Source organism: Lathyrus oleraceus, chromosome 5 (assembly GCF_024323335.1).
Source record: "Lathyrus oleraceus cultivar Zhongwan6 chromosome 5, CAAS_Psat_ZW6_1.0, whole genome shotgun sequence".
Taxonomy (NCBI): Eukaryota; Viridiplantae; Streptophyta; class Magnoliopsida; order Fabales; family Fabaceae; genus Lathyrus; species Lathyrus oleraceus.
In genome coordinates, this window is record NC_066583.1 from 482,197,460 (window position 1) to 482,214,130 (window position 16,671).

The following is a 16,671-nucleotide window of genomic DNA, read 5'->3' on the forward strand; positions in this document are numbered from 1 at the left end:
TCTTATCCCTGACCAGGGAGAGCTTCAGACAAAGGAGCGTGGGTCCAGAATGGAGGGACCCTTCTACGCTCAAAGACTCTGACTCGATTGTGCAACAGCACAAGATCTTGGGTTTGTGTCCCAATGCATCAACACACAGCCGTGTGAGCAGAGGGACGACTCACAGAATAGTGGGGGATAGATTGCATATCCCTTGGCTTCCACCAATTGCCTCATAGAGGACTTCACCTGCTTAGGCACAATATTAAACAATCACAAACATCGCCTCTTAACACTACTAGAAAAACTGTTTTTAGCGTCGGCCATTTACAGACGCTAACGGTGAAAAAATAGACACTAATATGTGGTTAGCGTCGGTTTAGCGTCGGTGTCGGGCCTTGAATAAAAGTTGCGAAGCTACTGTGTAACGTCGGCTAAAGATACACCGACGCTACGTAGCCTCGGGGAGACGGAGGCTAAAGCGGACACTAATGGAACCGACGCTATGTTGTTTCAAAATCATGAAAAGTCAATATTATGTTTAGCGTCCGTGTCACCGACACTAAAGTTAACAAAAAAAGTCAACAGATAGCGTCCGTGTCACCGACACTAAAGTCAACATAGAAAAGTCTATACTAATATTTAGCCTTGCATACACCGACTCTAAAGTCAACAAAAAAGGACAATAACGGGTTGCAACATGACAACCTCACTCGAACAAATTTTTTCAATCCACAATATCATATTTATGGTAAAACATTTGGAAACAATTTTAAACATTCGTGAAAGTAACTACAAAAGTTCTACCCACATTAACTTTCAAAAAACATACACAAAAAGTAATCACATCCGAGATTAATTCATTCTACTAAAAGTACAAGATCAATCTTCATCTAATGATTGATCATCCAAATCGTCATCATAATGATGAGAATGTGATACAAAAGTTGAAGTGTCAAATTTCTTCATCATAAATTCCTTCCAAGCATTCATCTCCCTCTCCATCCTTTGTGCAGTCTCGGTAGCAGCTTTTGCAGCCTCGGTAGCAGCTCGCATTGCTTCGTTAGCCTCTTGTAATTGGGTCGTTGCAGCCTCGGCAATTTGTTCAGCTCTAATTCTAGCTGCTCTTTCAGCTTCTAATGACATCCCAAACATAGAGTGTTGAGGAGTTTGAGATTGTTGGGTAAAACTTTTTGATCCACGTTTTAGATTAATAGCTAAATCTGCAGCGCCATAAACCCGACCACGGTTACGGCCCCCAGCATCCTCTGTCCATAGCTGATTTACACGCTCTCCATCTAACACCTGAACAACCTCTCCATTCCCTTCTTCAGTTGGCTGAAGTTCTGCATCAAACTTCTCTTTAAAAGTCTTCTGCATAACAAAACATTATAATGCTAAGTTAGTGCTCTGTTAAGAATTTAGAGATGATATGTTGGTTAGAAGTTAGTGCTCTGTTAAGAATTTAGAGATGATATGTTGGTTATAACAGTTCATATTAGCTTCTATCCAAGTATTTCATATTAGCTTCTATCCAAGTATTTCACCATTTCATATTAGCTTCTATCCAAGTATTTCACCATTTCTATAACAGTTCAATAATCAAAATTTAACAGGTTCCATTTAACATTCAATTCGTAACCAATTTACACTTCATAGTCATAAACTAACATACTAACTTCCTAATAGTTTTTTGATGTCAATAACCAAACAAGCCAAACTAATTTCATTTATTTCCAACAATTCAAACCATGGTAGCCAAATTCTTTCCCTAATTGAAAGCCAATACTTTACTTCATTTTCTAATAACAACTGAAATAATAATTCAAACCACTCAAATGGTGAAGCATTTGGTTAATCAATTAACATTCAGTTCGGCTTCAAATTGCATTTGGTTCAGCCCAACATTGCAACTAAGGTTCAACATTAAACGAATTCACTGCAGCACCAGTCTGAAACACTTCCAAATCACATAACAATTGATTCAAAACATGAGCTAATGCAACAACATATAGTAGTATCCCATTGACTAACTGATTAAAACAAGACTAACTTCTTCACTTAACAAATTCTAACTGTTCTAAACATCAACCGAACTAACTATAGCTACCCATTAGTTTCTTGAATTTTGAACGTAAAATATAACTACCAAATATATATCTGCAGTAGGTGAAGGCCTTGAAGTAACATAATGTGTATATGGAATCGTATGATGTACTATTCATTTTCATTCAGATAAATAGTTGGATATATTAAAAGGTGTTCTAATGAGTAATCACACTTCTGTTTTTGACTTGAATCAATGATATCTATACTTGTTGCAACAAATATTTGTTAGTGTTAGGACTGCAAGTAAAACTGATATCTATACTTGTTGCAGCAAATATTTGTTAGTGTTAGGACTGTTAGTGTTAGGACTGCAACTAAAACAAATATCAAACAGCACAGCAAACTGATTGCAGGAATTTCAAACTGATAGTTAAACATAGGACTTGTGCTATTATATCTAACTTACATTAGACTATAAAAATGGATAACTAGATCCTTTTTGGAGAGTTTAATTTGAATAAGTCTGCTTCTGAAAGCATGGATGCAAATATTGATGCAGTAAAATTTACGAGAACTTACATAAGTAGATGCAGCACGACTGTCAACCCATTCACCATTTTTCCTCTTGTGTGTTTTTAAAATAACTCATCGGGACGCAGATCCCTTTGAAGTTCACGTGACTACAAAAATCAAATAATCCAATAATCAATACAGAATACGAGTAAAACTGTCAAGATATAAAGAATCTTCATAATAATAATAATTTGTTAGGATTTTATTACTTACAAGTTGAAGTGCAACATCAATATGAGCCTTACGGCCTGTGGTGTGGACTGCTCCGCCTCTTGCGGAAGCTCGATTGGTCTTGTTTTGAGAAGACACTGCCAAAAACTCGGTCTTTTTCCAATAAGTTTGAAGTTCAACCCAAGCATCATCACCAATCCATGAAGGTCGAGTCCCTTTTCTCCTCGCCTTCCCCAACATGTCGTTTAATCGTTTTCTTCCTTTTTTTTCAAATGCACTATAGACAAATGCATGATCGAAAGGATCCCACGAAACCTTCTCCTAAAAATAATTAAAATCACATAATTAATATTAATAACCAATTAGTTACTTTTTTAAATATAATTTGATCAACTTAAGTGACAAAAGTCAATAAATACTTACTCCAAACAACTTAAACCAATCAGCTTTCGTATCAGGATCGAGTGCAGACCAATGATGTATAGGTTTATAAAATTGTTTGCGTATCGCATAATTAATGGCACCAGCAACTTCTTTGGCAGGAACTAGCCTACAAAATACAATAATAAAACTACTAAATTATTAAGAATCATATGGATAGTAATATTCTCAACTTTCTTAACAGGTTATATATATTATAGACAAAATACAATAATAAAACTACTAAATTATTAAATTATGAGAATATATATGACTTACCCAGTACCAGATGGTTTTATAATAACTTTCCCATTCTCATCTATTGTTGGCACAAGAGGGGTAATAGTTTCTTGACCCACCGCCTCATCCTCATCAGCATCCACATCTTCCTCCTCTGCCAAATTTGAAGGGCTAGCCATTGTTTGAAGGTTTATACTTTGAGGGCCAGCCATTGTTTGATGGCTTAAAGTTGGAGTAGGCATAAAACTGAATTTCTCAGAGGTAGTGGCATGAACAGGTACTACAGTTGGAGCTGGTGTTGGCATCGACGATGCAGCCTGCACAGACGATGCTGCCTGAGCTGGTGTTGGCATCGACGATGCAGCCTGCACGGACGATGCTGCCTGAGCTGGTGTTGGCATCAACGATGCAGCCTGCACACACGATTTTTTAGAAGCTGATGTTGGCATTGATGATGCAACCTGCACGGACGATGCTTCCTGAGCTGGTGTTGGCATCGACGATGCAGCCTGCACAGATGATTTTTTCGAAGCTGATGTCGGCATCGACGATGCAACCTGCACGGACGGTGCTGCCTGAGCTGGTGTTGGTGCCGATGATGCATCCTGCATAGACAATGTTGTTTGAGCAGGTTTCCTAACGATATGCTTCTTGTTAATTATGCGATTTCGTTCTTCTTGAAGTTTTCCTGGTGCTAATACCTTAGCTTTTCCACCTCTTTTAGTCATCTGTTGTCATAAAAATAAAAGGATTAGTTAGTGTCACACTCTTAACAGTATCATAACATTATCAAATGCAGTTTCTGATAAAATTAAAAGTAAAAGAAAAGATGTGGCGAGTATAATATTAAATTAATTTTAGTTCAACAAATGCATAGTAAAGTCACTGCAAATTATTTCATCAATTGTGAAAGCATCACTTCTGAAAACAACAAAAAGCACACATTCTGCAAAATATCTTGGGTATGGAAACTATCATGTTGGAAAGAATGCATAAGATACATTTACACAACAGTGGATATGATAATATAAAATAATTCCTCGCAAATGTAATTTAACAGTCTATACTTGGCAGCATCAAGTTACAATGATATATCAAAATGAAAAGTTTAGTACGATATCCTACCTGCATTTGATTGAAGGAAAAGGTTGCAAAGTGGGAAACAGAAATGCAACCGAAAAAGGACAAAATAGAAAGTACTCAGAAGTCATCAGAAAATCCATTAATCAAGGAAATCTACAGTGTTCAAATATTCCATTATAGAAACCCTGTAATCAAATACAAAGGAATGTTGCTAACAAAGGATGGGTAAACAAAGAAAAAGTTCTCTACAGGGAAAAGATAAATGCACAGCGACTTAATTTATCTTCATCAATGCCCTCTATATGCTTCACTAGTAGAGCAATCAAAAATCTCTTCAAACACATCTAATTGTGACATGTCACGCAAACAAGATATTGCTTCAATTTCTACATTGGGTAGCGCCGGTAACATCCCATCAGATTGATAAGGTACTTCATCCTCTATGTTGTCAATCTCTACGCGACCCCTTGGTTTTGTGGTGATTGCCGCACACCATCCACGCATATCTCTACACATTTCTGGATATGGGACATAATACACTTGTCTTGCATTTTGCACAAGGATGAAAGGATCATAAGGACGATAACGTTTATCCATCTTAATATCCACAGTTTTATATTGTGGGTGAACCTTTGTGCCCGTATTCCTTGTTGGATCAAACCATTCACAATAAAAAACTGGAATCTTATGCTTCAGACCAAAGTAATCTAGCTCAAAGATATGTTTGATTATTCCATAAAAATCAGTATTTCCTCCTTCTGCAAGACCTTTCACGTGCACACCACAATTGCTAGTTTTTCTACCTTTGCTCCATTCTTCAGTATGAAACTTGTACCCATTGATAAAATACATGTTCCATGATATGGCCATTGATGCAGGACTGCGAGACAAGGCAATTATATCTTGGTTAGTAACTCCATTTGTCTCCTCATTTACATATTTCTTCAGCCATATGGGAAACTCTATATGTATGCGCCCAGATGAATCTTCTATATCTAGAGAGTGGTTCTCTAAGAATATGCTGAAATAAATCACACGATTCATAAGTAAATATCTATTATGATATGCATCAATAATTTGATTGAATATATTATGATGCACACTTACTCAAGATATGGTTTAACCTCATCACAATTTATCAAGACATGCATATGTGAAGACTTCCATTCCTTATCAGATAGAAAATATTTTCGTGACTTCCCACTTGGTCGACCGCCACTTTGTAGAATGGACATTGTAGGTAGAATGTCATCATTGTCTAAATGAGGTTTGTTACTAAGATTTATGGTTGGCAACAAACGGAAAGAGTTGAAATAATGAGAGCAAAAGTAATTTGTCTCGCGATGTATATAATCACTGCATATGGAACCTTCAACTCTAGCCTTATTTGTCACTGCCCTCTTTGAGACTCCCATAAATCGGCACATTCAATCATTCCACGTTTATTAATTTATGATAAACATGCAATAACTTAATAAAATCAACCACAACAATTACCTTTCGAATGGATACATCCATCGGTACTGTACTGGACCACCTAGAATTGCTTCTTTGGCAAGATGGATTGGAAGATGCTCCATTGAGTCAAAGAAACCTGGTGGAAAAATCCTTTCCAACTTGCATATGATAATTGGAATATTCTCATCCAACTTAATTAAGTCGTCCATCCTCAATGTATTGCAACAAAGATCTTTAAAGAATCGACTTAGCTCAGTTAATGGTTTCCAAACCAAATCTGGCAATGAATAGAATGCAATTGGGAGTAAACATTCCATGAAAACATGACAATCATGGCTCTTCATCCCATGCACCGTACCCTTTTCTACATTCGCACACCTACTGAGGTTTGAAGCATAGCCATCTGGCATTCTCAATTCCTTAAGCCATTTACAAACCAACTTGGCTTCAGATTTGGTTAGAGTGTAACTAGCCTTTGGTTTACCATTCTTTCCGTTTTCTAAGGGTTGGAGCTCCAAGTCCCCGCGAAAGCATAATTTAGCCAAGTCTTCTCTTGCCTTTTCATTATCCTTTGTTTTATCCTTAACATTCATGACAGTATTAAATATATTATCGAAGACGTTTTTTTCTATGTGCATCACATCGAGGTTATGCCTTAACAAATTATCCTTCCAATATGGGAGATCCCAAAAAATACTTCGCTTTTTCCAATTGTGATCCACTCCATACCCTTCGAATTCTTTCCATTTCGCCTCCCATCCAATTTCAGTAACTTTTGGAAAATTACTTATTACCGCCCATATATCTTTCCCTGTGGAAATGGGAGGTGGCTCATTGGTCACAACCCTATTTTTTAGGAAACTTCTTTTACTCCTTCTGAAGGAGTGATTAGATGGCAAGAAACGACGATGACAGTCAAACCAGGAATTCTTATGGCCACTTTTCAAGGTGAAAGCATCAGTGTGTTCCATACAATGAGGGCATGCCAATTTACCTTGTGTTCCCCATCCAGATAACATACCATAGGCTGGAAAATCATTAATTGTCCACATCAAGCAGGCTTTCATGATGAAGTTTTGTTTTGTAGATATATCATAGGTCAATATTCCATTGGACCACAATCGATGTAGATCATCAATCAATGGTTGCAAGTAGACATCTATCTTTAATTTAGGGTTTTTAGGTCCGGGTATGAGGCATGCCAAAAACAAGTATGGTTTGGTCATGCACATTTCAGGGGGGAGATTATACGGAGTAACTATTATTGGCCAACATGAGTATGGAGAAGCAGACGCTTGAATGTAAGGAGTAAAACCATCTGAACACAGACCCAACCTTACATTTCTGGGTTCCCTAGAAAAGTCAGGATATACACTATCAAAATGTTTCCATGCTTTTCCATCTGACGGGTGGCGAAGGATGTTGGAACTATTTTTGTTCATGTGATGCCATCTCATTTCACTTGCCGACTCAGTTGATGCATACAATATTTGTAATCTGGGAATGATTGGGAAGTAGAACATTCTCTTCACTGGGATATCTTTGTACTTTCCCATGCCAGTCTTGCGAGGAATGAACCTAGGAGCATTACAAAATTTGCACTCTGATAGATTGCTATCATCCTTGTAATATAACATACAACCATTCTTACAACAATCAATCTTCTCAACCTTTAGCCCTAACTTAGATACCAACTGTGTTGCTTGGTAATAGTTATCGGGCAAGCATTTTTGAACTGGACATACACTTTTAAGCATTTGTGCAACAAAATCTAAACCTTTTTGTGGTACATGCCAATTAGACCTAATTTCAAGAAGTTGAGTAGATATTGATAATATTGATTGGGTAGCTCCCTCATAAATGGGCTTGTTGAAAGATGTCAACTTGTCATAAAATCGTTTGGCATCTTCGTTGGGAAACTCATCCTCCGTATATTCCTCAACTTCTATGTTATCATTCACGTGAGAGAATACTCCATAAGGCCTAAAAGCATCATACACCATCTGATTCATTGCCTCAATTTGGTCATCATGATGCACATGCTCACTACTATTTGAATCATTCCTTGTATTAACATTGAGCTCTACTTCTCCATGTTGAGTCCAAATCCAATAGTCTGGTTGAAATCCATCTCGATACAAGTGAAGTCTAACATTAGTTGGTGTTCTTATCTTGAGACACTTGCAATTTATACACGGACACCTTATCCCTCCCTCAGATTTACAAATAGGTTGTTTCAAAGCCCTCTTTACGAAGTCTTTAACCCCGCGAACATACTCTTCTTTCAATCCGTGTCTATTGGAATATACTCTATCGTACATCCAAGTACGATCCATTTTCTATAAGGCAAACAATTAACTCGTCAACCACTGAAAATTAAAACATATATTAGACAAAAATGAATGGCTGATAAGTTCCTAATGGGTATTAGGAGAAAATCAGATAACTTCCTAATGGGTATTAGGAGAGAATAGAATACATGCATTCCAAGGGATTAGATATTACAATAATTTGTCAAGATAAAAGGTTACATATATATCTATGTGATGGCATGTATTTGAGGTTTATGTATTTATGTGTAAATATGAATGTAAAATGTTTTCGGTACAGTTCTCCTTGTTTGTTGAGGAAAGTAGAAATGCAACTAAATGAAACATCAAGAAAGGTTCTTAACCAAGAGCAGTAACAAATTCAGAAAGTTGTGTTTTCTAACATTAAATTAGAATATTCATATGACCTGTAAGCTATTTTTTATAAGAACCACCTCATATAAGCAAATTTCTCTACCTCATTCATATAAAATTAGATTATGATCAGAAATGATTAAGTAGAAAAAAAACATTTTTTAGGCAAATAGATTAATGATGTTCCCCATCTTCTACTTCATAATAACTAATATGAGAAGTAGCCACCTGTCCCTATGCCGGGAACAGATTACGATCCATTCGAGCCAGGCTGTTTCATAGAGCTCGACCAGTAAAGATGTCATGCAAGAGTAAAATAGATGCATAAAATTCCACCATGTATATCATTAGAAGGTAACTTCCTAATAATCGAAACATGTGTTTGGCTCCTACACCAATACACTTTCCCTTTCCTATACCAAAACATCATCTATGTCCATGTCAACAATATCAGAAAAACAACATTTGCCTAATTATTATGTACAGTGAGCAAATATGAATTGACCGTTTTATTTCAGGCTAGTGCAAGTGTGACAGTTACACTGATAAATTCATTTTAAAAATTGTAATAATAAGAAGAAGAAACAGTTCAGTACAAAAGCATAAATCCTATAAAATGTTTGTATTCCAAAGACAACACTAGACCTTTTCTATGAAGTCTGCATTTAAATTTTTTGTTACTAAAATTCAAACCTGTTAATCAATGGAGGCCAAACTCAAAAAGTGGTTCTCACCGACTAATTGTAAGATGTACTTATTTGGAAGATTAACTGGACTGGCCATAAGCCACAAAGTTATGAGAGAGTGAGGTTATAGTCATTTTTCAATTCTGTTTTCCTAACTAATTAACTCTCACAATTTTCACTTAACCGAAATTTAACAAACATTAACAGTCATAACAGAATTCAAAACAACCTACTAACTGATAGCAGACTTAACTCAAGTAAGAAATCTAACAGAAACTTAACTCCATCCTAACAGAAATTCAGTAATCACCAAACAGTTCGCTAATAGCAGTCCACAATAAAAGCATATCATGGTTTCATTTAAGTCATAACAACTCAACATTAACATTAACAGAAGCAAACTATTAGACTTTCAACAATAGTTCACAGCTGACATTACTAATAAGTAATAACACATTCAACTAATTAATTTCCTAACACTTAATTAGCTAAGAAGTTCATAACAGAAACTGTGCAGCAATTTTGTTTCTGTTAGAGGTTATTAGTTAGTTAGGATCTGTTATGAGAAGTTATAAAATCTGTTAGAGGTGGATTTGGTGAGTGAAATGTTTAACTCAAATTCTGTTTTGAAATTAAATTCCATTGTAAATTCAGTTAGTTTAGAAATTCAAAAGTTAGTTGAATCGAAATTGAGATTTAAGTGGAATGTAACTGAAATGAAAATTGTAAAATTTTCCCTCCTTGTTTTATGTGAATGTAGTTATGCAGGTTAATTTCAGTTAGTAAAAAAAGACTGTGAGGATGTAAATATCTCATCAAGCATGTTTATACTCTAAATTCTAAGCCGTAATGATCTAATGACTGAAAAATGGCATATCAAATAAAATGTCTAAAAGGCACTGAGCACAGGCCATAGGGCACTAAAAATGACATGACTCAACAAAATGAAAGCTAAAACCAATGCAGAGAATCAACTCCAACAAGGGATGCGTATTGTTCCTGACAAACTCAAAGATCGCAATTCTTAAACAAAATATATGACCAAAACCAAAGCATAATACATAATTTAAATAAACAATCACTTGGAATATATATGATAACAGCTTTAAATTGTTTGTAATCATACCTCTGTCCTATAGCGTGTATCAGCTGGTGGAATCTTTAGTCTTGCCTTCCAATCTTGTGAACTAACATACAAAATCAATTGAGAATAAAATTAAAAGACATTCTTTTCTTAGGGAAAAACAATCACATTAACTTTATCTGGCAGTAGAATAATTGAATTTTACAAGCTATTTTCAAACCTTTCATAAACACATGATAGAGCAAACATCAACCAATATCATATTAGATTTGCAATAGCAAGGCATTAGAAATCATTGTAAACATCATCAAATCAACTTTACATTAGAGCACTATACAGAAATTAATGCAATTCTGGTTATGTTGGACAGAGATAAAACACTCAGAACCTAGAACTTCATAAAACACTATCAAACATTCAGGTTCCCTGCTCAAATTTGAGTTTCAGCGATCATTTACAGACCATGATAATAACTTTCAAAATCATATAAAGCTCTTGATTAAATGAAAAAAAAATCTAATTTGATTCTTCACTAGATAGAAAAAGAAAATAAAACCAATTTACTACATAAGACAGGAAAATTAAGCAAACCACAGTGGAAGGAGACAGATTGCTATCAACAGTTAAGAAAAGAGTTGGCGAGCTAAAATAATCAAGCTATCAAAGTTACACAAACCATATCAACGAACAAACATTAACAGCAAATACCCTTTATAAGAGGAGAGGATTCCCTCCTACAGCAAGATATCACCGAATAGACAACCTGGGCAAACAACCACGCACACAAATGTATAAACATCGAAAAGGGTTCACGGATTAGGGATTCACCGAATATGCATTACCTTTGATGATTCAGAAACCCTTTAACGAGGGATTTTGAATTTGGGATTCTTCAATGGATTCACGGATTAGGGATTCACGAATCGGTTCACGAAATTGGGAAAAAACGGATTCACGATTTAGCATGGAATTAGGGTTTTCGTGTTGTGAAATGAAATGGAGGGAGAGTGAAAAATGACGAGGGAAAAGGAAAGAGGGAAATAAGCTGTCGCGCAATTTTTGGTCAGAAATAGAAAATTCCTTAGCGTCCGCCAAGCGGACTCTACTTAATAAATAAAATACTTAAACCTTAAATATATATACATATTATAGATAAATAAATGGAAAAATTATATGTTATAATAATAGCGTCGGCTACGCGGACTCTAAGTAAATAAATACTAATTAAAAAATAATGCTACTAGATAGAGTCGGTCACACCGACTCTAAATAAATTAATCAAACATTCTTCAAAGGTAACATAACAAGTAGTGTCGGTTTTGCCGACACTGATAAAAAAAATAACTTGTCTTAAATGATGTACGTAGATAGAGTCCGTTAGTGTAGGCTTAGCCGACACTAATAGTGTCTGTGTCGGTGGCCGACTCTAAACTAGGAGGCTAAAATGACTTATTCTAGTAGTGTAAGGAGGACTTCAGACAGTTTGCCCGGCCAAATAACAGGCCGGGTCTCCAGACTACATGAAGAATAGAAGTCCTACCTCAAGTGGTTTAAAAACCAAGCAGCAGCAAGCAAGTTCTTAAAGAACTGTAAGCGACTAAATGCACCTGAAATCAATCAAGTATCATCAGCACTCAGACAGACAACAATAAACAGCAAATGTTAATCAGTCAGACTATACAGATTAAGCAACACAGGTTAATGCACATAAGTGCAAGCTATAAGCTCAAGCTCAAGCTTCACAACCTACAAAACAAAGTCATGTTAGTTCTCAACAACGAACAATCTCAATTTAATTGACTTGAAGCATTCTCCTTAAGCATCATGCATTTCATCCTGAAAAGTCAATCCAAATGTGAGAAACTGGACCACTAGGCCAAGCCTAGGGTCCAAAAGGGAGAAAAAATTCTAAACAGCAAGTAATTCTCAACCAAAATCAAGTTAAAGCAAATAGAAAGCAAATGCCATTGATCCCATACTCATACCATTCTCCATATTCATTTCATGACCAAAACATCACAAACTAGGTTAAATGCAACATCAAAAGTCCAAACAGAATGACTTCCATCAAAAGCATACCAAAACAAATTCCAAAAATCCTCAAATAATTCACACCTAAACAGGACATATTCAAGGTATATCATGTCAATTTTCAGCTCAATTGGGCAAAAGGAACTATGTCAATGAAAATCAAGAAAAACAGACACAATTATTCAAGCCAAACCATAACATCAACACATGCATTCACTTCAAAAATTCATAAGTCAATGAAATCAATTAAGAAATGAATGGGACCAAAACAGGGATGTCCTACAATGTGTCTACAACCAGCATACCAAATTTCATGTTCATCTAAAACCATATGAGCATTTCACATTAAATTTACAAACATGTGTCACATGAACTTGCATAATTGACCAACAGAGATGAAAAATATCAATCAAATTGAAAATGCCATAGAAAAATCCAGAAAACTTCACATAGCATCTCAACATATCCATAAACATCCATGCAAAATTTCAAGTCATTCTAACAATCATAGGCCAGGCAAAAATATTCATGAAGATGACCTAGTTAGGTGTGACACAAATTGTCACACCTAAGTTCAAAAAATCATATCTCACTCCACAGGTATCCAAAAACCACAAACTTTATATGTAAATCACCAGCAACATGTCTAGAATCACCACAAAAAATCTCAAGAATTTCTTTTAAAGCATGAGTATTTCACATTGAAAATGGTAGAACATGTCAAAAATGCATACAAAAATGACCTAAGTCAAACATCCCTAAGCAAAGTCAACAATCCATCCTGCACAATTTTGGAAATTATGTCCATAAAATTCTAGAGACAAAATGGGAGCTATAGAAAAAATCCTCATATTTTTCTGACTTTCCAATATTTTTCTATGATTTTTCTAATATTTATGTGATTTATTAAATATTTATTCAATGTTTTATTAAATTAAATGGAAGCAGTGGCAGTTTGGTAATTAAGCGCGCAGGAGGCCAAAACGCGCAGCTTCACTAATTGAGCTGTCAGCGTGTGAGTGGCCAGAAACGGAGGGAAACACCAATTCGAATTGGTGTGGCGCGCGCATGGATCAAACGAAGCTTTTGCCCAGAAATCTCATCATCTTCAACAACACTTTTCCAGATTTGCCAAGAACATGAAGAACAACAAACTTCAATGAAAATTAACATGCCTATAACCGTTGGAAAGGTCTGAGTGAGTAGAGTCCAAATATCATCACGATTTTGCCTAATTGTTCCTAAATCTCACGAATCGAACGACTTAGGGTTTGGCATCCTAACTTCTAATCAAGATAACTTCCTCTATGTTCATCCATTTCTAAAACTAATTACATCATGATAATCTATGTTAAACACTCTTCACAACGCATATAATCATTAAGGCAATGGTGAATTTCGAATTCCAACCTTGATTTGAAGACAGCGATGAATTTGATGTTCTTTGTGCTTGAAAGTCCAAAACAGATGGAGAATAATCTTCAAGAAGTTGAATGCAGTGCTCAGGTTCGATTGATGTTGCTTCTAATGCGCGAAGATCCAATTCACCATTGATGCACCTTGCTTGGACAGTCACGATTTGGTGCTTCTTTCAGTCCAATTTACCAAAACAGTTTTGGAGGAAGGTGAATGAAGATCGAATCAAAAAGAATCACACAAATTGATCAAGAATTGGAAGAGTTCTTTGGATTTTGGCTTTTGTGTTCTTGAGAGGTTTTTGGTGAATTTGGAGGGAAAAGAGATTGTGATTTGTGATTTGTGAATTCTGTTAGAAGTTTGTTATGATTAGGAATATATATCTCCAATTAATCAAGCCTTAATCACCTTAATTAGCAAAATGAAATATGATTAGCAAAATGTCACTTTCAAAGGCAAGGGCAAAATGGTATTTTCCTATGGGCTCTGTGACAGCTCATTGCCAGCTCACACATGCTCTAAATATCTGTCATGAGCTGTTGCAACTTGTCCCATCTTCATTGGCCATGTAATTTTGATTTTCACCATGCTATGGCAAGCTTATGCATTTTCAAGTTCATTTCAAAAGTGAATTGTCAAACCATGAGGCCTTGACATGTTATGACCATTCCAACAATTTTCAAATTGCATTTGTGAGGTGTTGCGAAAATCCCCATTCAAAAATTCCCATTATTTCTCAAGTTGGACAATTTTGCCCCTGGATTTTTAACTGTACACTTGAAATTTGACTTTTTGCATTGACCATTTTTGATGAAATCCAATTATGCACCATGAAAGTACATGTCAAATGGAGTTTGTGCATAAAAAAGATCACTCAATTTGGACACTCCATGTGGAAGTTATGCCCCTCTGATTATGGGTCATTTTTGAAATTGAATGGACCATAACTTGCCAACCATACATGGGATTTTCAAGTTCTTGGACTTTTTGGAAAGGTGAGAACAAGATCTACAACTTTCCTGTTGAACAAATTTTCATTTGAAGCTTCCTTGGACATGTAATTTTGAGGTCAAAAACTTTCCATTTTTGGAAACTTCCATTACAAGTCACTTTCTATTTTTGGCAATTTTTGTTCTGACTTTATTTTCTCCATTCTTGAACTTTGAAATGTCAAATAACACTTGTTTCAATCATGAATGAAGTGTATCCAACTCATTTCCACCTCCCAATCTATCAGATCATGCACAGTTGACCACAGTTGACTTTTTCAACTGATAGATGAATTTGGCCATGCATAGATCAATCTGAGCTCCAATTCTCTGATGAAATGGCTCAAGGGTGAAACCCTAGCCTCAATTAGCTCCATACAATCACATGTTGATCCCCCTATACATCATAGACCCCATCTCCTGATCATGCCTTGATTGGCCCAATGCACCTGATTAGGGTTGACCAGTGGTCAAAACCCTAATCTCAAGGGATGTGCTTCAACACTTGATGAAATCAAACCATGATGATGATGATGTATCATTTCAAACAAGATGAAGACCAATATCCTTTGAGAATCATGAAACCCTAATTTGAACTTCCACATCCTCAGATGATTAATGACCAGTCCAATGAAACCCTAGCTTGCACATTGACTTCCTCATCTTCTGACCAAGACTTGAGAGAATGGCTTGCACAATGTAACCACATGATATGCAATATGCAATTCCTAAAGACCTACAAATGATATGCAATATGTTAAGCTAGTCCCAAGAGAGGAGGGCAAATTTTGAGGTGTTACAACATGTCAGTCTTTTTTTTGAAGACCCACTTGCATCCTATAGGGTTAACTCCTACGGAAGGCTCTACCAAGGTCCAAACTTGGTTTGTGTACATAGAATCCATTTTAGATTCCATGGCTTCTAGCCACTTCTTAGACTCGAGACCAGTTATGACCTCTTGGTAGGTCACAGGCTCATCTTGATCCATGAGTAATACATCACCTTGATCAGTTATGAGATATCCATATCTCTCAGGTAAGTGACGTATCCTGCATGACCTACGATGGTCTTGTTCTACTTGAGCAGGTTGCTCTTCCACAACTACTTGTGTTTCCTGCTCTAATTCCTCCATAGGTGTATCAATGCTTTGTGATTCTTTAATTTCTTCAAACTCTACTTTCCTCCCACTGATTCCTTTGGAAATAAAATCCTTTTCAAGGAAAACTCCAGTTCGAGCGGCAAATCTTTTGCCCTTAGAAGGATTGTAGAAGTAATACCCTCTTGTTTCTTTAGGATACCCCACAAATAAGCATTTGTCAGATTTGGGCTCAAGCTTAGTTGAAATTTGTCGTTTCACATAAACTTCGCAACCCCAAATCTTCATGTAAGACATATGTGATTTCTTACCACTCCATATCTCATATGGTGTCTTCTCAACCTTTTTGGATGGAACACGATTAAGTGTGTAAGTTGTTCTTAATAGTGCATGTCCCCAAAAGGAGTTTGGAAGATCGGCGTGACTCATCATGGATCGGACCATGTCTAACAAAGTTCGATTTCTTCTCTCAGATACACCGTTTCATTGAGGTGTTCCAGGAGGAGTAAGTTGGGATGGGATCCCACACTCTTTTAGATGGTCATCAAACTCTAGGCTTAAATACTCACCACCTTGATCTGATTGAAGAGTTTTAATATTCTTACGTAGTTGGTTTTGTACTTCATTCTTGAATTCCTTGAATTTTTCAAAGGACTCCGATATGTGTTTCATTAAATACACATAACCATATTTACTGAAATCATCAGTAAAT

At 36.1% G+C, this 16,671-nt stretch overlaps 2 protein-coding genes across 2 annotated transcripts; both read right to left on the bottom strand.

Moving 5' to 3' along the window:
• Positions 1-861: 861 nt before the first annotated feature.
• On the bottom strand, positions 862-4,160 carry LOC127081455 (uncharacterized). Its single transcript, XM_051021706.1, has 7 exons — positions 3,472-4,160; positions 3,196-3,322; positions 2,815-3,093; positions 2,674-2,708; positions 2,495-2,557; positions 2,351-2,402; positions 862-1,353 (listed from the first exon to the last, which is right to left on the bottom strand). Exons 1-7 carry the CDS (start codon positions 4,158-4,160, stop codon positions 862-864), a joined length of 1,737 nt encoding a protein of 578 aa, XP_050877663.1.
• A 1,848-nt stretch (positions 4,161-6,008) lies between these two features.
• LOC127081457 (uncharacterized) lies at positions 6,009-8,309 on the bottom strand. The gene has a single exon (XM_051021708.1). The coding sequence runs from the start codon at positions 8,307-8,309 to the stop codon at positions 6,009-6,011; it is 2,301 nt and encodes a 766-aa protein (XP_050877665.1).
• Between the last annotated feature and the right edge of the window lie 8,362 nt (positions 8,310-16,671).

What these genes read in the sequence shown, in the direction of transcription:
- LOC127081457 (XM_051021708.1), bottom strand. Translation starts at nt 8,309, where the DNA reads ATGGATCGTACTTGGATGTACGATAGAGTATATTCCAATAGACACGGA.
- LOC127081455 (XM_051021706.1), bottom strand. Translation starts at nt 4,160, where the DNA reads ATGACTAAAAGAGGTGGAAAAGCTAAGGTATTAGCACCAGGAAAACTT. An exon ending in ATAAAACCATCTGGTACTGG is followed by an intron (nt 3,323 to 3,471) that starts GTAAGTCATATA and finishes TGTATTTTGTAG; the next exon opens with GCTAGTTCCTGCCAAAGAAG. An exon ending in ATCCATTTTTATAGTCTAAT is followed by an intron (nt 2,403 to 2,494) that starts GTAAGTTAGATA and finishes TATTTGTTTTAG; the next exon opens with TTGCAGTCCTAACACTAACA.